The 21263-nt window shown below is 38.5% G+C and overlaps 1 protein-coding gene across 10 annotated transcripts in view; it reads left to right on the plus strand.

Annotated features, from left to right (window-relative positions):
* Positions 1-21263, plus strand: part of SLC4A10 (solute carrier family 4 member 10) — a 178331-nt gene that overhangs the window by 120895 nt on the left and 36173 nt on the right. For 9 of the 10 annotated variants that reach the window (XR_012764986.1, XR_012764985.1, XR_012764984.1 and 6 more), the window contains 7 exons: positions 10589-10680; positions 15197-15354; positions 17675-17762; positions 18355-18501; positions 19088-19188; positions 20556-20730; positions 20915-21048. Coding sequence is in view for 7 of the 10 variants with exons in the window: in XM_075429856.1 (XP_075285971.1) it covers positions 10589-10680; positions 15197-15354; positions 17675-17762; positions 18355-18501; positions 19088-19188; positions 20556-20730; positions 20915-21048 (895 nt within the window). In the remaining 3 variants the exon portion in view is untranslated. The remainder of the gene's footprint in view (positions 1-10588; positions 10681-15196; positions 15355-17674; positions 17763-18354; positions 18502-19087; positions 19189-20555; positions 20731-20914; positions 21049-21263) is intronic. The other variant, XM_009934088.2, reaches the window with a different exon arrangement.

Genomic DNA, 21263 nt, shown 5'->3' on the forward strand with positions numbered 1-21263 from the left:
CAAAAGTCGAATTTGACACCAAATACCCAAAAATAGAGAGTGGCAAGTAATTTTAGCATAAATACTGTAAAAGGCAGGTAAGAAGATGAATGTCATTAGTAAATCATCTTTAGAAAGTTTGGTTTGTAAAGCAATTTAACTTGTTTTGATTGAGATCAATAAATTTTTCATTCTGATACCTGAGAACTGTGTCTATAAATTCCTATGATGTGGTCTAAAAAGCCAAAGACAATTGCAAATTCACAGCACCTTTCTATTGTTACAAAAATGCTAAAATGATTTCATAAGCCTTCTCTTTAGTAGAGTTCTGCAGTTCAGAGTTTAAGTGTATGTTGCATGGAAAGTAGCTGGTTTGTTGAAAATGTAGTTAGGAAAAACAAGTTTTCATGATGTAACTATTTTGGTTTTTTTGACTGACTTTCACTTCTAGTCTAGACTGCAGAGTACATGTGTGCATGTATATATATAAATGTAATGACATGTAACAGACCTTTTACTGATTGAAGTCAAAGAAGAAAGAACTAGAGGAGAGGAGCACACAGAATAAGTGACTTGTAGATTGTATTTCCATGCAACTTGCTGGAGTGTTTTTTATCCATAACAACATGATCTTGCGCTTGTGTTCTGTTCCACGCATATGTAATTTATAGCTGCTTCTTCTCCCTTGACGTCAGAATAGACACTTTATTAGTGTAAAAATTACATTACGCCACATAGCGTGTCTGATTTTGAGAAATTCTGAAATTCCAAGGAGAGATTTATTGATATGCCAAAGAGCTTGAAGAAGGCAATAGCATATTAAATTGGGGATCTTCAGAGTCAACAGGATGAACTGCTGGAGCAGTTCATTTTGACATGTTCTTTTTCAAGCCTTTTTCCCATTATTTCGGTTAGTGTGATGAGCTGGTTTGGACTTCTTCATTGTTTTGTGGCAGTATGAGCACATGCCAAGGTGTTTAAGACTATGCTTGAGTGTCTAATTTAGGGCAGTATGCTTTAGTATCCCAGTAAGTCTAAATTACCAGTTATGTGATGGTGTTTGTTACTTTCCTCAGTTTCCTAATCTCTCCTGAGCATCACTTCAAGCATTTATGCCATAACTCAAAGCTAGTTTATGGCATGTGAATGTCAATACTAACATGTGGAGAGAGATTACTTGGAGCCATGTAAAAAGGGTAGGAAGTCATTCCTAGGTATGTGACCGTGTTCCTTTGTTTTGGGAATAAATCACAATGAATGCTATATATATACACCCAGGTTTTCTGGCAGCATTGGATCTGGATCAGGTGGATTGCTCCTGCTTTGCTTGAAGAGAAGGCAAACTCAAAGATAGTTAATTCTAGCTTAAATTAGCTAAATTACCTAATGCTCTACTTTTTGTTTTATGTTCTTCTGAAATGTATATGTTTTAATCAACTTGTATTATCCACAAGTTTTTATATTATTGAAATATAACTTGTATTTATGAACATTTTCATCTGATATTTATTCTTTCTTTTTTCACATTTCCTTGTACCCATGATAAAATGTGTAATCTGTATGTATAAAACTGTATCATTCATCTTTGTATTTCTTTATTTTGCTCTGTCTTTGTTGTGTCTGTCTCTAACAGGCTCATCTCATCTCTGTATCTTCCTCATCTCCTATCCTTTGGGTTCTGTAAACTCCCTGAAGGTTCAGAGGTAGTATAAATACCTATTCTTGCTTGGGCTTCAGATCATTTTAAATGTGCACCCGTATCTTCATCTCAGTTTCCTGACAGCATGCAACTTCTTGCTATCGTGATTAAAAAAAATACCTCAGGCCTTCGTCAGAAGCTGTGGCACACTTAAGAGAAGCTTGTGTGGAATTATGCTGTTTTGGGGGGGAAAAATGTGCCATTTCTTTATACATTATTTTTCTTGTATCAGTTTGTAAAACTGCAAATCATAGCATTTTAGTTAGAACTGCATGACTTCATGTGAATTACTCTTGAGATTCAGGCCTAGCATTAGAAAAACAGGTAAAGTGACTTCTTCCTCATCCTCTTAAATTATAAGCAATCACCAAATCTGCTTGCAGTTATGCAGGTACGATGGGAGTGACATGGTTCTCCACCGATTTAAAATGTTATGCATCAAGAGGTCTGAAAGTACATACATGATTCAGCTTGCAAAGATGGTGTCACTGCTCTGTTAGATTAGAATTTGACCATATGCTTAGGAAAACTTACTGGTTTTTAATCCATGATTTTTGATCTGGACAATGTGTCCATTTGGATTTGGAAAATTGGTGATTGGCTGCAGTGAAAAGCCTGAAGATTGTTGTAGCTGGCTTGCAAATCAAGTTTTTTATCTGAATGGGGAGAAATCTATATGGTCTAGAAAAATTAGCAACTTCTTTTCTGATTCAGTTTCCTTCAATATATCAGTTGCATCCAGTTTGTTTTCATCAACTGTGATTTGTATCTGAATACATTATTCTTGATTTTTGTCACTGGCATTCTAGAGACCTCTTGGATTTTGATTAATAAATACAATACACATAGTTAAAATGTCTTGTGCTTTAAATTTTAGGGAGTAAGAATATGTTGCATGTGATGTTAAATTTACTGAGGTAATTATTTTTTTTAATTTGTCAGGACTAGTAGTCTCAAAATGCTGAGCTCTCTGCAAATGCAAACATCTAATAATGTAACAAATATGAACTTAATTTTGGTGGATTTTGATTTTTAAGTGGCTTGGCTTTGCATGACATAATATGTTTTGTGTGAATTCTTGCTCTATTCAAAGCTCTGGCAATTTTGCATTATCTGAAAAAACACTCATTTTTTATGTACACCAATTCAGAATATTTTTAAAACTGTGCTGATATTGGCTTTTTACACATAGATAAGCTTTAGCACCTGTTTCAGTGTGGTTTTATCTGTTAGGTATTAATTTCCTTTGTATGTAGGCTGGATATTTCAGTGCTACCATATTGTGCATTTGTTTGACTTTCAAAAATCTGAATGGCTTTCTGATGAATTCTCAAAGAATGCAGCTCTTCAGATGTTTTATGTAGATGGACTGCAGGATAAATCAAGGCTTTTAAAGTTTAGATATATAAGGACTCGAAGTACTACGTTGCACTTTTAAAAAATAAAATACTGTATTTACCCTATGCAATGTGTAAATAAACGTTTTGCTTGAGAGAGCTGAAATGGAACTGGTAAGGACAGTGGAAGAGCTGAATAAATGGCAAGGCTGTTGCTGCTCTTATCCAGTCTTAGAGGGAGTTGAGGTTTATGCCTTCACCATTCTTGCCAGCCTAAACCCCATATTGCAAACTGGAAGTTTAAAGCCTGGCTAGGGTTTGGTGTTAGTTTGGTGTTTGTTTGTGGGTTTGATTTTTCTTTAAATCTTTTGGACATAGTGCTTTGAAGGCTCCCATATTACAAAGATAAAATTTGTAGAAAACTTGGATGTAGTGTACCTATATTCCAGAGACAAATGCAGTGCTGACAGTTGACATTTTGGTGGATATCAGAGAGGAAATGCTTTTCTGGTTTTGAATGTTTGGTTTTTTTTAGTCTAGGTATAATGTGACAGCTCCCCTCTACATTCACATAGCTTTTTATTTGATTGTTGCTTCATGTGACCATCATGGTGCCAATAACTCTGTCCTTCATTCAGAGAAAAAAATCAGTTGTTGAAATTAAAAGCGGCTTGAGGGTAAAGCACATATATAGTTACCAACATGCTTTAGCAAACTGAGTATTTTCAAATAACATTGGGAAACCAGTGTAGCGTGGTGGTGCCAATGTTCACTAGGTTACCATCAGTATGGTTTTGGTCCTAACCCATTGGGAATTACTCATGTTCTTAACAGTATTCACCCCAAAGACATCTCCTTTAAGTCAACATGAAATTATATATAAACTTAAATGAATTTATGTATTTTTGTGGCTTCGTAGCTCAGAAGTAGAGGAGGCTACCAAATATGAAAATAACTATAGCATTGCAGTCCTGCTCCCAGGGAGAGGGCCACTGTACCACTGCATCTAGAATCCTAGAATCATTAAGGTTGGAAAAGACCTCTAAGATCATCAGTTCCAACCATCAACCCAACACCACCATGTCTACTAAACTATGTCCTGAAGTGCCACATCTACACCTTTTTTGAACAGCTCCAGGGATGGTGACTCAACCCCTTCCCTGGGCAGCGTGTTCCAATGCCTGACCACTCCTTCAGTAAAGAAATTCTTCCTAATATGCAATGTAAACCTCCCCTGACACAACTTGAGGCCATTGCCTCTCGTCCTATTGCTAGTTACTTGGGAGAAGAGACCAACAACCGCCTCACTACAACCTCCTTTCAGGGAGTTGTAGAGAGCGATAAGGTCTCTCCCCTCAGCTTCCTCTTCTCCAGACTAAACAACCCCTGTTCCCTCAGCTGCTCGTCATAAGACTTATTCTCTAGACCCTTCAGCAGCTTTGTTGCCCTTCTCTGCACATGCTCCAGCACCTCAATGTCCTTCTTGTAGTGAGGGGCCCAAAACTGCACACAGTACTTGAGATGTGGCCTCTCCAGTGCTGAGTACAGGGGCATGATCACTTCCCTACTGCTGTTGGCCATGCTATTCCTGATACCAGCCAGCATGCCATTGGCCTTCTTGGCCACCTGGGCACACTGCTGGCTCGTGTTCAGCCGGCTGTTGACCAGCACCCCCAGGTCCTTTTCTGCCGGGCAGCTTTCCAGCCACTCCTCCCTATGCCTGTAGCGTTGCATGGGGTTGTGGTGACCCAAGTGCAGAACCTGGCACTGAGCCTTGTTAAATGTCATACACATGGCCTCAGCCCATCGATCCAGTCTGTCCAGATCCCTCTGCAGGGCCTTCCTATCCTTGGGGCAGATCGACACTCCTGCCTAACTTGGTGTCATCTGCAAACTTACTGAGGGTACACTCAATCCCCTCATCCAGATCATTATTAAACAAGACTGGCCCCAGTACTGAGCCCTGGGGAACACTGCTTGTGACCGGCCACCAACTGGATTTAACTCGTTCACCACAACTCTCTGGGCTCAGCCATCCAGCCATTTTTTTACCCAGCAAAGAGTACACCTTTCTAAGCCATGAGCCGCCAGCTTCTCCAGGAGGATGCTGTGGGAGACAGTATCAAAGGCTTTACTAAAGTCCAGGTAGATAACATCCACAGCCTTTCCCTGATCCACTAGGCAGGGCACCTGGTCATAGGAGGAGATCAGGTTGGTCAAGTAGGACCTGCCTTTCATAAACCCATGCTGACTGGGCCTGATCCCGTGCTTGTCCTGCACATGCCCAGTGAGCGCACTCAAGATGAACCACTCCATGTCTTCCCCAGCACAGAGGTCACACTGACAGGCCTGTAGTTCCCTGGATCCTCCTTTTGGCCCTCCTTGTAGATGGGTGTCACATTGGCGATCCTCCAGTAATCTGGGACCTCCCCTGTTAACCAGGACTGCTGATAGATGATGGAGAGTGCCTTGGCCAGCTCCTCTGCCAGCTCCCTCAGTACTCTTCAGTGGATCCCTTCTGGCCCCATAGACTTGTGAGAGTCCAGGTGGCGTAGCAGGTCATTAACTGCTTCCTCCTGGATTATCACAGAATCACAGAATTGGTAAGGGTTGGAAGGGACCTCTGAGGATCGTTTAGTCCAACCCCCCTGCCAAAGCAGGTTCACCTAGAGCAGGTTGCACTGGACCTCGTCCAGGCAGGCTTTGAATATCTGCAGATAAGGAGACTCCACAACCTCTCTAGGCAGCCTGTTCCAGGGCTCTGTCACTCTCAGAGTAAAGAAGTTCTTCCTCATGTTCAGGTGGAACTTCCTATGCTTCAGTTTGTGCCCGTTGCCCCTTGTCCTGTCATGGGGCACCAGTGAAAAGAGTCTGGCCCCATTCTCCTGACACCCACCCTTAAGATATTTATAAGCATTTATAAGATCCCCTCTCAGCCTTCCCTTCTTCAGGCTAAACAAGCCCAGGTCCTTCAGCCTTTCCTTGTAGGAGAGATGGGGGGTTTATTCTGCTCTCCATCCCTGTCTTCCAGCTCAGGGGGGTGAATATCCTGTGAATAACCAGTCTGACTATTAGAGACTGAGGCAAAGAAGGCATTAAGTACCTCAGCCTTTTCCTTATCCTTGGTGGCAATGTTCCCCCCACATACAATAAAGTATGGAGATTCTCCTTGCCTCTCTTTTTGTTATTATTGTATTTGTAAAGACGTGTTTTGTTATCTCTTAGAAAAGTGGCCAGCCTGAGTTTTAGCTGGGCTTTTACCTTTCTGATTTTCTCTCTGCATAACCTAATGAGATCCCTGTACTCTTCCTGAGCTGCCTGCCCTTTCTTCCAAAAGTGGTAAACTCTCCTTTCTTTCCTGAGTCCCAGGCAAAAGCTGCCTGTTCAGCCAGGCTGGTCATTTTCCCTGTTGGTTTGTCTTGCAGCACATGGGGACAGCCTGCTGCTGTGCCTTGAAGACTTCCTTCCTGAAGAATGTGCAGCCTTCCTGGACCCCTTTGCCCTTCAGGACTGTCTCCCAAGGGACTCTCTCAAACAGCGTCCTGAACAGGCCACTTCACCAAGAATCAAGATCTCTATCATTTCATGGTCACTAAGCCCAAGATGGCCTCCAACCACCACATCTCCCACCAGTCATTCTCTGATAGTAAACAGCAGGTCAAGTGAGGCACCTCCCCTGGTAGGCTCACTCACCAGCTATGTCAGGAGGTTATCTTCCACACCCTCCAGGAACCTCCTAGACTGTTTCCTCTCTGCCGTGTTGTATTTCCAGCAGACGTCTGGTAAGCTGAAGTCCTCCATGAGAACAAGGGCTAGCGATTGTGAGACTTCTGCCAGCCGTTTGTGGAATGCTTTGCCTACCTCTTCATCCTGGCTGAGTGGTCTGTAACAGACTCCCGGCAGGCTGTCTGCCTTCTTGGCCTTCCCCCTCATCCTTACCCATAAGCACTCCACCTTATCATCATGATCATTGAGCTCTATACAATGGAAACACTCCCTAACATACAGAGCTGCCCCACCGCCTCTGCTTCCTTGCCTGTCCCTTCTGAAGAGCTTATAGCCATCCACTGCAGCACTCCAGTCTTGAGGGTCACGAGATTCATCTACCTACGATCTGGTGCAAAATATACAGGCACTTAAGAAACTAAATGTGTATAGGAGCAAAAATCCCTCCAAAACCCAGTACTTTTTGTCTTTTCTTTTGAAGGGCCACAGAGAGACCAAGTTCCAGATTTGCTTTTTACTGACTGTATTGTTGCTTGAGAAACACACATTCCAGCAGTGGTTAAGCTGCTCTTTAAAAAGCTTTCCCTGTGACTGTCATGTGAAAAGTGAAATTACCTGTCGTCTCTACCTTGTGTCTTTGTTATTCAATACAGAAAAAACCCCAAACTTACTGTTCCAAGATCCAGAAAGCTGTCTTAAGTTGCAGAGCTGTTTAAACGTCTCTTACTGCCTCAAGGTAAAACTTGTGTTCTTTCAGTTTACTCCAGCATATGGGTAAATCAAAGTTTGAGGTCTTCTGTTGGCACAGAAAAAGAACATATGCTATTCTCATAATCTTCGCATACTTCCTGGTGTGGCTTTTATTTCCTGCTATCTGTATTTTTACATATTTTTCTCCTAAAGGAAAAGTGGACACAATGTTTAAAAATTAGCCTTTGGACTGTTATGCTAATTGCTTAAAGGCTTTTGACACCTCCAATTATGACGTTAAAACTGCAGTATTAATAACAGGTGGTCCACGCTCTCACTCCTTTGTTGGTCAATAGTTTCAGCTCCGTGGCAGATATCCCTGCTCTCATTTTCTGGAATTTTTGGGTCCATGAAAAAAAGTAGAAATGCAAATCCCTAATTAACATCAGAAAGATAATGACCTAGTATTTCTTTTGCTTTCCTGTAACATATTTATAACATAATATGTATATGAGTAATTATTACAAGGATTTCCCTTTATATAGATCCTAGAATATAGAGGAGTGTCTAAAAGAAGAAATTACGAGTTAAGGTAGTCAAATATTACTTGATTTAAAGTTTTTTGGGTGTAAGTTAGGGCAGAAATTTTTCCTGAGGGTTTTGTGACTTGTCTTTCAGAATTAGTGGAAGTTTTTTTTGTTACATTATTAAAATCTCTAAAATAGTACAGAAATAAAATTTATATATTAATTATTTTTAATAGTTACAGTACTACAGGATGATTCCTGTAAAAATAATTCTAAGACTGCTAAATAAGCAATACAGAAAAAAATTAGTATGTAGCAGTGCATGGGGATACATAGTGCAAAGGTAATGGTGTAACAATGATGGAACTCAATATTTTTTCTTTAAGTTCTAATTAAAGCAGACAAATTGAGTGACCATTTATAAGCATCTTGCATATTTAATAATTTCTGTCTTCCAATTTGCAAAAATTGTCTCTTGTGGCATTTAGGAATTAATAGTCTTTTTTATGTGAATTCTTTTAAGTTACATTAATATGTTGCTTTCTGAAATCAGTCTTTATTCTTGTCATATGTAAATTCTAATCCTGATTTATTTTTATCTGCTTGATTAGGTGAACATGCTTGTTGGGCGTGGTTTTTGCCGATTGTCTGTTTTTTCTTTGTGTATTTCACTGTAGTGTTGAACAAAAGCCCAAATTTCTATTGTTGGTTTGATGTGTTCTTGATCTGAAGGAGAGAAAATGGAAATATTTACACCTTTAATATCAATACATCTAATAAGATTTCAGCAATACATTTTAAAACATGCTATTCCTGTACTTCGTCATCAAAGTGAACTCTCTCTGGCTCTGCTACCAGGATGCAGCAAGAGAGTCTAAAAACTGTTTTGTGTCACGGGAGATTTGCCTAGTGGAAAATGAGATGTTGATTTTAATGAAAACCAACCTTTTCCTTGGGCAAGTGTTTCAACTGGGAATTCATGACCAGACTTAGGGGTACTGTAGTGCTCAACTGTGACAGAAGCTGGATACTGCAGTATTTTGGCAGTGGTTGAGATACACTTGCATGCTCCTGTCCTGTTCAGCGTGGATCAGGCGAATCGCGCCGTTCCCTGGCGGTGGCTGAGGACGTGCTTGGGCTGCAAGCGTGTGTAACAGCAGTGTGAGGGGACGCACCGTGGCGTTCCCGACTGCACAGACAATGTGCCTAGCCTAGGACTTTCTGACTGTCTTCATCTTCAAGTATCGTGAACATATGGTCTTTGTTACTGTGTAAGTTTAGGTTGATTTTCACCAGAACCAATGTTTTCACATCATCCTTTCTCAGTCATATGAGAGACTTTATTTGCTATGGAAACAAATATATGCTGGGCACGAGATGCTGACTCTGGGCCAGTTGGACTCTGTAGTTATTCCCGGGTGTGTGTTAGGGCAGTAAGAGATAGTTGGCTCATATATTTGGTACTTTTTCCTGTACTTTGTTGTGGTGTTCAGAGCTGTGCGCAGCTTCTGCCATGCCAAGGAGGGAGGAAGAGTGAAGGCAAGCAGGGAACGGCCTGTCACCCTGTGGGGTTTGCGTGCTGCCCTACTGCCAGCCTCACACACTCAGTGTGTGCATGGTGGCCTCTGGCCATGCACAGGGGCAATGTTGGCATTAGGTAAAAATACCCTTTATGTGACATATACTTGTTCCTTAATCCCATATTTCAGCTTCTGTTGGCAAAATTTTGTTGGTCACAAGACTTAGTGTGTGCTTACCTGAAACTGAGGCATGTTTAAACACTTCTTCTCATCTTGAGATTTTTTTGAACCTTCTATAAAATACTTTACTAAATCCTCATTGGAATTTCTGGAAAATGTGTTTGCCGAAACATTTGTTTCACACGTGTCAATAATCACATTGTTCAATATTGAGTTTTTAAATCATCTTAATTTCCATTACATCTATTTTTATAGCACCCCACTTTTATGCTGGGTTTTGTAGCTATTGTTATAATCAGGACATTTTTATAAATATGATTAAATTTATGGAAATTAGTAGTCCTGTTTTATTCAGTGAGGAGTATTCCTGTAGACAGATATTGCGCAAAACTGGCAGCTCCTCAAATTACTTACCAAAACTATGTGAATGCAGGGCTTTCCTCAAATGTAATATCTTAAAAATCATAAGCTTTAGTTGGCATAGAAAGTTTGCTTTCCAATATCTATGAGTATCTTTTAAGTTTTCAAAATTACGTTCTCCCATTCCTAATTGCACATGATTAATGTTCTGTCTTTTGACATTACTTACAAAATTACTTACAAATTGCTTACAAAAACTATGTGAATGCAGGGCTTTCCTCAAATGAAGTATCTTAGAAACCATAAGCTTTAATTGGCATAGAAAGTTTGTTTTCCAGTGTTCAAGAGTATCTTTTAAGTTTTCTAAATCACGTTCTCCCGTTCCTAACTGCATGTGATAAATGTTCTGTCTTTTGAGAATGTGTTACGCTAAATAAGTCTTTAATTAAAATGCCATGTTTAGATGCTTCATATACATATGATATGAAATGTATGTAGTTTTTTAACAACTATTTAATTAAGTGTTGCTTTGTAATTGTGAGTATTCTGTAATAACGGTACTTTTTTTAGCAGGTCAGATTGTTTCCCCACAGTCTGCTCCAGCCTGTATTGAAAACAAAAATGACGTGAGCAGAGAAAACAGCACTGTTGACTTCAGCAAGGTAAGCGTTCACTGGTGGTGAAGAGAGCTTCCTGACTGCCAAATAGATCTTCTAAATTAAATAAAGTGAATCCACGTGAATCAGGAAAAGCTCTGAAGTGCAAATTTTACTTCAGCATTGAAGTCTGTGTGCATTGCAACACATTTTGTATATAACAAAAAAGAATTTTTCATTTTCTTGATAAATTACTGGTAGCAGGATAAAGTTTAGGAACATAGATAAATTTATTGCATGACAACATCATAGGTGTATATTTGTAGGGGGAATTTTTACAGATTAACAGAAAATTAACTAAGTAGGGAAGTAATTCAGAATTCTTATAATTCAGATTTACCTCTCAGATTTTTACTTTTTGTAGAAGTAATGCATGAATTCAAACTACGCTTTTTATAATCTTAAGTCGTGGATTCCAGATGTCTCAAACAGAATGTGTTTTTGTAAACCTAAAACTTAATTCTTCTGGCAAGCCAAGATATTTCAGTACACTTCACAAAAGATGTTAACTGCTCAGTAGTGGAGATTGCAATGACAGTTCGATGTTAGATAGCAAAGTAAAGCAAACAGCTTCTCAGCTTTAACGTAAAGGAGAATCCTAATTTGTTTAAGAAGTCTGTATGTACCTAAAACAAACTGTCACATTAGATACAGATGACAGACCTGACAGGGATAGATGGCTTCAGCTGACACATTAATACAACAAAGGTTGAGTAAGTGAAGAAAGGTGATTTAAACCAAAATTCTGAAGAACAGCACTTTGAGTCTGTTGAATCTTAATGTTAGTGCAACTGAGCTAAAAGTAGAGTTATGTGATTGCTCCATCTGGTGCCAGACTTATTTCCTAGCAGCAGTAGCTATTTGCACCATCTGAATTCTTGACTGAACATGCCAGGCTAGGAATGGTATGTGGCTGAAATAAAGATGGGAAACAGATCTTTTTGTCAAAGACAGTGAGAAGAAAGGAGGCTGGCTGGACACGTACTATGGACCACATTTCTACAGAGGTAGCAAGGAGATCTATAAACAGTGACAAGTTGTTAAAAATTTAATGCTAATACTTTAAAAGTATTTAAAACTAGGATTATAATGCTTTAAAAAGTCAAGTATGATTTTGCTTTCCTGATACTTATATTAGAAGTGTGAACTAAAATTAATTATTTTGGCAAGGTTTCTAATATCAAGATGTAAAATTTTGTAAAGGATATCAGATATAAATGAAGCTGTCTATTCAAAATTAAGCTGTGCAGAGGTGAAGGTCATAACAACCGAAAGGGAATGACATGACTTTCAGTAGTGCTTTACTTGCACGTTTCCCAAATTGCTTTTAATGTTTTAGGATCAAAATCCCAGTCCGTTGTCTAGCTGCATGATGTTTGTATAAAACAATAATGGAAGCTGTGTCATTTGATCCTTCACTCACTGTTTTTGTAGTGCTGCAGCTTTGCTGATCAAAGTAACTCTTCCTATTTGAACTGGCCTGAGAAGAGATCACCATGTCATCTTTTGGCTAGCCTCAGCAGTGTTAGATACCAACAAGGATGTCAGGAATATGAAAGGAACAACTTTTGTTTGCAGGAATGAAATAACAGTAAAGGATTGTAATCTAAATACCCTGTTTGACTGCCTTTAGATAGATCATTTATCTTTTTGAAGATGCATAAATAGAGTACAGTTTCCCCTTGAAATGTGCTGTTGCGAAACCTCCCAACGGTTATAATTGGAATTATATGCACAGATTGAGAGGAAAGTAGAGCAGTACACAAATTTTCTCTTGAGTATTGTGATTTCTTGCTCTAATTTTGTTCCACATATTAATTTCATTTATCTTCTACAAAAAAGCACTTTTGACTACCTCACGTATTCTCTCCTTGCTAATCTATTTCCCTTGGGCTACTTCTAATATTCCAAATTTTGGAGCTGATTCAAAAAGCTGACTTAATCTGGATACGGCACTTAGACTGTGTTGATTGTATTGGTATCTGTTTATGAATAATGAGAGACATGGCACTAAAATCTGTCTTGAATGTTACTTCAGTAGCACAAAGAGGGAGACAGAGTTTCTGATGTTTGTGCCTGTAAATGTGTCACTCCTCTTCCTCTGGGGACACCACAAGGCCTTTGTATTCCGGGGGTAATACAGAGATGCTCTGTCACAGCACCACTTTATCCTATGTCTGAGCAGGATGGGGATGGCAGTTTAACAACTGCATCTGGTTGGTGTCTGCTTCTTGTGCCTGAGGCTGAAGGGAACCCTAGTTGTTCTGAATAATGAAATGCATAAAGAGACTGCACCCGCGTCCCTTCTCATGGCAACATTCCTATGCTCCACATGGAAACAGTATTTCTGACTCAAACCCTGGTCCCATACTGACAGAGTATGGTCTTTCAAATACCGTGTGAAATAAATTACTTGTTTTTGAGTATTAGTTGGCCCTGCTTATAAATAAATTTGATAAATATGTGTCACGGCTTTCCTAAGAAGTGATGTTGGGTATTTTCTGTTTGTCTTGGTATCAGTTTATGTTTGGTTCTGGAGGAGGCCCCCACCACTCTTTTCAGTCCTTGAGTTGCCCTGGAGGGAAATGGTGTCTACATTAGTTATTTAGTTTTATGTTTAATAGGAGCTTACTCGGACTGTTTCGTGCCAGGTCATGAACGTGGCTCAGGTTAGGGTGCAGATTAAGATGCTCATGAGGTCTCTCCAGCTGAAGACCTCTTGCGATAACAGATGTAGAATGGATAGGTTAGATGAAGCATTCCAAGGATGTAGCTTCTGCCATTGCCCCACGTTCACTCCAGGGCCACCTTCACTCTCGTTATATAGTGGAAGCAACACCCGCGGTTCAGGTGTGTTTGTCCGGTTTGATGGTTCTCTGCTAGCACCTTTCCTTTTAACTGGGGGGGTCAGTTCAATACCTAAAAGATTTGGAATCTGAAGCTGATAAATAGTACAGGAAACGTATCTGGAAATACTTACTGGTAGACTGGAGACCGAGTGCTTCTTTCAGATTTGGATCTTGATCCTGTCATCTGTATGGTAGTGGGACCTTAAGGTGACAACTGTAGCATGTTGTACGTGAGACATTAGTTATTAAACATTAAATCCATTCACAAGGTAAAATCAGTACAGAATGCACGTTGCTATACGCCTGAAAGACAAAGTCCTCTCTCTCAAGTGTAAATGACCTATGACACCAAAATTAAGTGCAAAGTGAATCTGTTTGGGTTTTATATTTAACTATGAAGAGTTATTTTGTGATTTGAGTGGGGAATAGAATTTACCTCACTGATACTTTACCTTGAAAAAGTACTTGGTCCCCAACCTTCCAGGTTGATTTGATTCTTCTTTAGCTTTGTGAGGTGTTTGGTCATCATTCTAGATTAGCTTAGGGTAGCATTAGACATCTCTTTGTCATCTCAGCGAAATAAGATTTCATTATACAGGCAACTGTGTTATATCTGAATTCTGATTTAGTGCCAGAACCATTTGCAAGAAAACAATTTTCTAAATATTACTAAAAACTATGCAAACTAGTACTGACAGATGGCTGTAAGATAGACATTAAAATGGTCCACTTTAACAGTTTATATTGGATTTGGTTGCTGTTGTTGTGTTTAGATTAATAAAAGGAAAGCAAATGACAAAATTCATGCATTTTGAAATGCAGACAATACTGGTGCATAATGAAATCAAACATACATTATATACTCTATTACTCCATGTCGATCTTTATTACAGAGTAAACTCTATACTGATACTGAGGAAACAAATACAAATGAACGCATTCCTAGGCAAATACCTTGAGCTTATATAGCAATGTCATGATGAAGCTGTTTCCCTGTCTTTTCCTACTGTCCCCACAAAAGTCATCATCACTGCCTTAAAATTCAAAGTTTTTATTCTGCTTTGTTCTTTCATTTACTCTTGAAATGGTCACAGATGTAGCTTAATTTCTGTTATTTTCAGCAGAAGGGCAACTGTCTTCCATTAAATCTGAAAACAAAAATACATCTCAGGGTAATAGAAGGAAAATTATGTGTAGTGGAACCTGTTATTCTTCTCATTGAGATTATAATACAGCAACTATGAACTATGAATTCCTGATTTCCAGAATTGTAAATTATGGAAAAATACGATGTCTTTATTTCTTCTACTGTTATGACTTACCGATTCTGTTATGAATTACTGATGCTGTTATAGTTATTGATAAAAAGTATTACTAGGAAATTCATACTAAATTCTTAACAAGGTTTCAAATGTGATTTCTTGTCTTTATAAATGAATTCTGCAGTACTTTAACTATGTTTCCAAGAAAAATTAGTCAAATAGTGAAAGATCAGTTGTTGGGTTTTGAGAAACATTTTTATTTAAAAAAAAATTATTCAACAGACAGGAATAGTAGAAACTGTATAATTGAAATAACTAAAGACTGTAGTGCAGTGACCAGAAAGTCTCTGTGAACAAATCGGGGGAAAAATCTCTTTGAATAGCTTTTGGAATTTAGTATACTTTTCCCAGGTTGACCTACACTTCATGAAAAAAATACCACCGGGAGCTGAAGCATCAAACATCTTAGTTGGTGAACTAGAGTTCCTGGACCGTGCGGTTGTGGCTTTTGTTAGGTTATCTCCTGCAGTGCTGCTTACAGGACTAGCTGAAGTTCCGATTCCGACAAGGTACAGTTGGATTTATTTATCTTCATGTTTTTCTGAGTACCTTGTGGAGACAGGGTGATGTTACCTTCAATTTTGTCATTTATTGAGTTATAAATTTGGTTCTTTCTTTAACAAAGACATCTCTGAGAAACATCTTTCCACTCATCCTTTAAATGATATATGGGTATATTCAGAAACATGCTGTTTGTGTGGGCAGATAATCATTCTTCGCAGAAATAGAAATTATGCTTGTTAGGTTAAAATACACAGTTTATCCTATACAAACTGGTTATACTAGAGATGAAATACTAAGGGGAAATACTCAGCTTCTTAGAATATTTCAGCTGGAACAGAAACTGCTTGTGTGACAAAATTATGTCCAGAAGAAAAAAATGAAGGAGGAATTGAGTAAAGGGGGAAAAAAACCCTATGTGATTTGATTTGACTAGGGATAATGAATGGGTGAAGAACATATTGTAAATATCATGCTCTTCTAAACGTTACTTTGTAGATACTTGCATGGTAGTGAATGTGACTTTTAACCATAAATTTTTATTAGATTAATTTTTTCTAAGTTGAAACTTTTTCTGATGAAGTGCTTTGGTTCTGAGAACAAATTATGAGGATTTTAAAAAAAAATGTCTAAAATAGACTTTGTAGTCAAATGGAAAGCATTTGAATAGATCTGCAGATGTATTGTTTCCTGCTGGGGTTGATTCAGATCAAAACTCCAAAATAACTCTCACATCTGAGTTCACTGACTTAACTATTATTGCAGTCTGTCACTTCTCTTTGTATTTATGCGTATGTTTGTACACATATTCTGTCTCTCTTTCCCCTTCCCTCCTTGGTTCTGGTAAGAGTAGAATTCTGACAGAAGGCAGTAGTGTATTCCACTTGTTTGTGACACTCAGGAAGGGGTGTTATGCTATGAAATGCAATGCTGAGAATCAGACCCTTGGTCCTAGTCAATTTTCATTAAATTGTGGTTACTTTGGATACAGTTTTTTGTATGTTCTAATTTTTGCATCTGTCTAAGGTACATTGAAGGACTGAACTGGCTTTGAAAAAACTTATGAAGCCTTTCCTCGTAACCTCCCCCAACTTCCCACAAAAAAACCCACCAAAAGGAAAACAACTGATTTCTTGATTTTTGACCAAAAGAAAATGAAATAATTAAAATTTAGGATAATTAAGAATTTATGCAAAAATATTTATTTTTTTAAAAAGTAATAATGTTAGTAAAATATTGTCTTTTGCATTTTAGCAAAACTGAGAACTGTAGTTATTTCATTTGAACCTATCCTCTGCATTTTATAGAACCTTACTAGTCCCAAGCCTGGAGTAAAGGCTGTCTAGAGCCTTAATGGGAGTAAGAATGACTTAAAAAATACTTTATTTGGCAAAATTTGCCTTCCTCATTATTGAAATAATACTACTACGATAAGATAGTTGATTCTGTTGAATTAACAGAATTAAATAAATTAATGTTACTTTGCTCTGGTGAGACCCCCCCCGGAGTCCTGCGTCCAGCTCTGGAGCCCTCAGCAGAGGAAAGACATGGACCTGTTGGAGTGGGTCCAGAGGAGGCCACAAAAATTATCAGAGGGCTGGAGCACCTCTCCTATGAAGAAAGGGTGCAAGAGTTAGAGCTATTCAGCCTGGAAAAGAGAAGGCTCTGAGGACACCTTCTAGCAGCCTTCCGGTACCTGAAGGGCATCTACAAGGAAGCCATAGAGGGACTTTTTACAAGGGTGTGTAGTGATAAGATAAGGGATAATGGCTTTAAACTGGAAGAGGGTAGGTTTAGATAGATAGAAGAAAGAAATTCTTTACAGTGAGGGTGGTGAGGCGCTGGAACAGGTTACCCAGAGAAGCTGTGGCTGCCCCAACCCAAGACCAGGTTGGATGGGACTTCGAGCAACCTGGTCTAGTGGAAGTTGTCCCTGCCTGTTGCAGGGGGGTTGGAACTGGATGATCTTTAATGTCCTTTCCAACCCAAACCATTTATGATTCTATGAATGTTAATGTGTTCTGTACATAGATTATAATTGCATATATTTATTATGTAAGATAAGGTTTGTTGTGTAAGGAGGTTTTGATAGTCTCAATCAAGTCTGACTGTGAAGCTTATGGTATATTTTTGGAAGTTATTTTCACATTTTTTTCTAACCAGAGCTTCATGTTTAAATGCATGTGTGAGGATCTTGAAGGAGGTTATATATAATATTTTTCTGAAAAGTTCTTCTAGTCCAATTTTAAAATAAGTATTTCTGTAGTATCTATAGTTACATTCAACCATCTATCCTTTACAATATTTTTGTTTATCTTTTATTTGCAGATTTTTGTTTATTCTTCTTGGACCACTGGGTAAAGGACAACAATACCATGAGATTGGAAGATCAATTGCAACACTAATGACAGATGAGGTATTTTTGTTCATGGCTTGGTTTTAGTCATTTTGTGCTGACTGAAGAGGTGTAATAGGGAATCTCCAGTGTAGAATCATCCAGGTGAAATGTGACTCCTCATTTTGATGGTGCACAAATAGCATTCTAGTTCATTTCATGATCCTGTCACAGCCCAGATTATGCTGCCTTGAGGAGATAACAAAACGAGAAACAGTATGTACATGCAAGGATGTCTTCACTGAGAAGATTCCATTTTACACAGTTACTTACCAGTGGAATTAACAAAACGAGAAACAGTATGTACATGCAAGGATGTCTTCACTGAGAAGATTCCATTTTATACAGTTACTTACCAGTGGAATTAATTGTGTTTTAAACTGTAAAATATCTAGAACATTGAGCACCCATAAGGTTGTTTTTCCGTAGCAGCTGGAGCTTCTATGAAAACTATGTACCAGAAACTCTAGCCAGTTGAAGTTGAGATTGTTTGTTTGGTGGGAACTTCATGAAGTGCGTTTTATTTCAGAGAAGGGGGCCATTGTGAAAAATGTTGTGAGAGTAGTCCTTTCCCCACCTCTTTTTCCTCCCACATACACTTTGTTTTTCACAGGTGTTCCATGATGTTGCTTACAAAGCAAAAGACCGCAATGACTTGGTGTCTGGAATTGATGAGTTTCTTGATCAGGTTACTGTTCTACCTCCTGGAGAGTGGGACCCAACAATTCGAATAGAACCACCTAAAAATGTTCCCTCTCAGGTTTGTACATTGTAAAATTCAGGCACTTTTAAACGTTGTGATGAATTTTTGCTAGAATTTTAGGTAGAATTCAGTCTCGCTAATTTAGCATTTAGCAGAGTCACTATATCGACTTTTTTGCATGCTGTTTTTTTTCTTTTGTTAATTTGCTTTAAGAGAACCCTTGTCTTGCAAGCATACAGTATAGTGATGACATTTCTCTCCTGAACAAAGATAGATAGTTGTATCTAAAGATCTTAAATTCAGGGATGATTGGTCATATGCATCTTTGATTATTCCTAACAGCCATGGTTTGCTTTTGTTCTGAGCTTATTACAGGAATTGATCAAAGCACCCTGGCTTGCTACTCTTTAAAATGTTTTCTAATACAAGATTTTCTGTGATCAATTTTTTAAATTTCTTAGACCACAATTCCTTCTACAGTTTCCTGTTATAGAATTCCTCTACAGCTTTTGAAGAGGTTATGTTAAAGTGTCTTACAATAAAATGTACACATTTAGTCTTTCAACTCTCAAAGCCTGTTTCATCTGCTAAAATTATGTTTTGGTTGCTAAGACCCATGAGTAGTATCTTTTCCTTCTGGTAGGAGAAGCGTAAGATCCCAGGAGTGCCAAATGGAACTGCAGCCCATGGGGATGCAGAACAACCTGGAGGACACTCTGGACCAGAACTACAACGCACTGGAAAGTTAGTGAAAGCATACACAAAATCTTAAGTATCCTAAGTAATACAGTTCCAAAGGAATCATAATGGTCTGGTTTTCTCTCAAATGACTGGCTTGGCTTACCATTTTTTTCAGGCATTTTTCCTGATTTGCATACCACATAGTTGAAAAGGACATGCTAAATTGCAGAGAAGGGGGAGAGGGCAAGAGAATTTGAGTTTTCACGTATTTATTGCAAGCTCCTTTCTCTATTATTTGTAAAGGTCAGAGCTCTATTAAACTTGATGTACAGCATAAAGGAAAAATTGGCAATAGTCTTGTACCATATGTTATAAATGCTTACAACTATTTGTAGTCGAAGTTTCTGGGTTGTGCCGCTCTAACGTTTGTTTTTTTACCTCAGTAAACCATGATATGTCCTGGTACATGAGGCTATGATTACTGTGGTGGCTGCAATATACGCACATCAGAAGGAAGAATTTGCCCTGAGGAATACTTATGTTCTCTTGTCCAATATGGTGTGATGTAAATGCATCAGCTGTCGGTGGTTGCCTTAGTGCAGTGTAGTTGTGCGATAGACTTCTTTTACCTTGCTGCCTCTCTATATTCAAATATCATTCCTACTTGTATAAGGCTAAAGATTCAGCTGCAGTGTTGGTGTACACAGAGGGGCAGAGGAGATGATGACCAGTCTGGCCATAGCCATTCTCTCATCGGTGAACCTGGTAACTGATGGCTCGAAGGATCATTCTAATGTGTAGGAGATGGTGGTACTTTGCATTCCTCTTTACCTCAGCAACATCCGATACATCGGATGCCTGCGAGAAAAAGAGCATTGTGGGCATATTTACTTTAACAGTATGGTATGTTGTAAGGAAGCGTCTGTTCCTAAATACTTGATTATATTTAGCATAGTGTAAATGACGAAAGATGACAGTTCTTGTCCTTGGAAAATTGTGGCCTACATTCATTTCTGTCATCAAGTGTAGGAACAGGTTCTCAAATAAAGAATGTGAAGCTCTATATGTAGACGTGTGGGCAAATGGGCACTGTGGTAGCTCTCTGATTAAACAAGTGCAAAGAATTGTTTCACATGGTAAATAATAGGTTTTTATCATGGGAGCTAACTGTTCAGAAGTTTTGGGTCTGGATGATTAGATGAAGATTTTATAAAAGCAACATGCAAATTAGTTTGTTTTAAAAACACAGTTTCCTGATTAAAGTTATCGAGACAGTGTTCCTAGAAACTTTTTTCTGGGAAGGATGAATCATAAAAGTATGTATCATTTGATCAAGGAACAATAGCTTCTCTGCAGTATATTTAAAGCAGTACTGTGCATCAAAGTTTGGTATGCCTTTTTTATTAATTTGTTCTCTTCTTTTTTTTTAGATTTTTTGGAGGATTGATTTTGGATATAAAAAGAAAAGCTCCCTTTTTCTGGAGTGACTTCAGGGATGCTCTCAGTCTGCAGTGTCTGGCATCATTTTTGTTTCTCTACTGTGCTTGCATGTCTCCTGTCATCACATTTGGTGGTCTGCTGGGAGAAGCAACTGAAGGTCGTATAGTATGTGTTAAATCTGAACTTTTAAAACAAACTTACATTCCTAGGTTTGCGGTTATTATTTTCTTACTGTTGCATGAGTCACCTTTAAATATTGGTGTTTCAATGTTTAGAAGGCTACAGTCTAAGACATTGCAAAAAGAACCTGTTTGAAAATTTATAGATGCTTCTCTCTGTTCATATTCAGAGTGCAATAGAATCGCTGTTTGGAGCATCCATGACTGGAATTGCCTACTCTCTCTTTGGTGGACAGCCTCTCACTATACTTGGCAGCACAGGACCAGTTTTAGTGTTTGAGAAGATCTTATTCAAATTTTGCAAGTAAGTGAAGATCATGATATGTATCATCCCTCAGGTGTTGTTAGGTAAAAGTAGAGACACTGATCCCAAAGTTCCAACATCTGTAGAATAAGATCAACAGTTTGTTTTGGCGTGCTTAGACTTTCAGAGTCTGAAAATTATGCAGTGACTGAGACAAGTGATTTGATGGTAATGCAGAAATGTTGATTTGTTTCTGTTAATTGTTGTTTTTTGTT

The sequence above is a fragment of the Opisthocomus hoazin genome, chromosome 9, assembly GCF_030867145.1.
Source record: "Opisthocomus hoazin isolate bOpiHoa1 chromosome 9, bOpiHoa1.hap1, whole genome shotgun sequence".
In the NCBI taxonomy this organism is placed as follows: Eukaryota; Metazoa; Chordata; class Aves; order Opisthocomiformes; family Opisthocomidae; genus Opisthocomus; species Opisthocomus hoazin.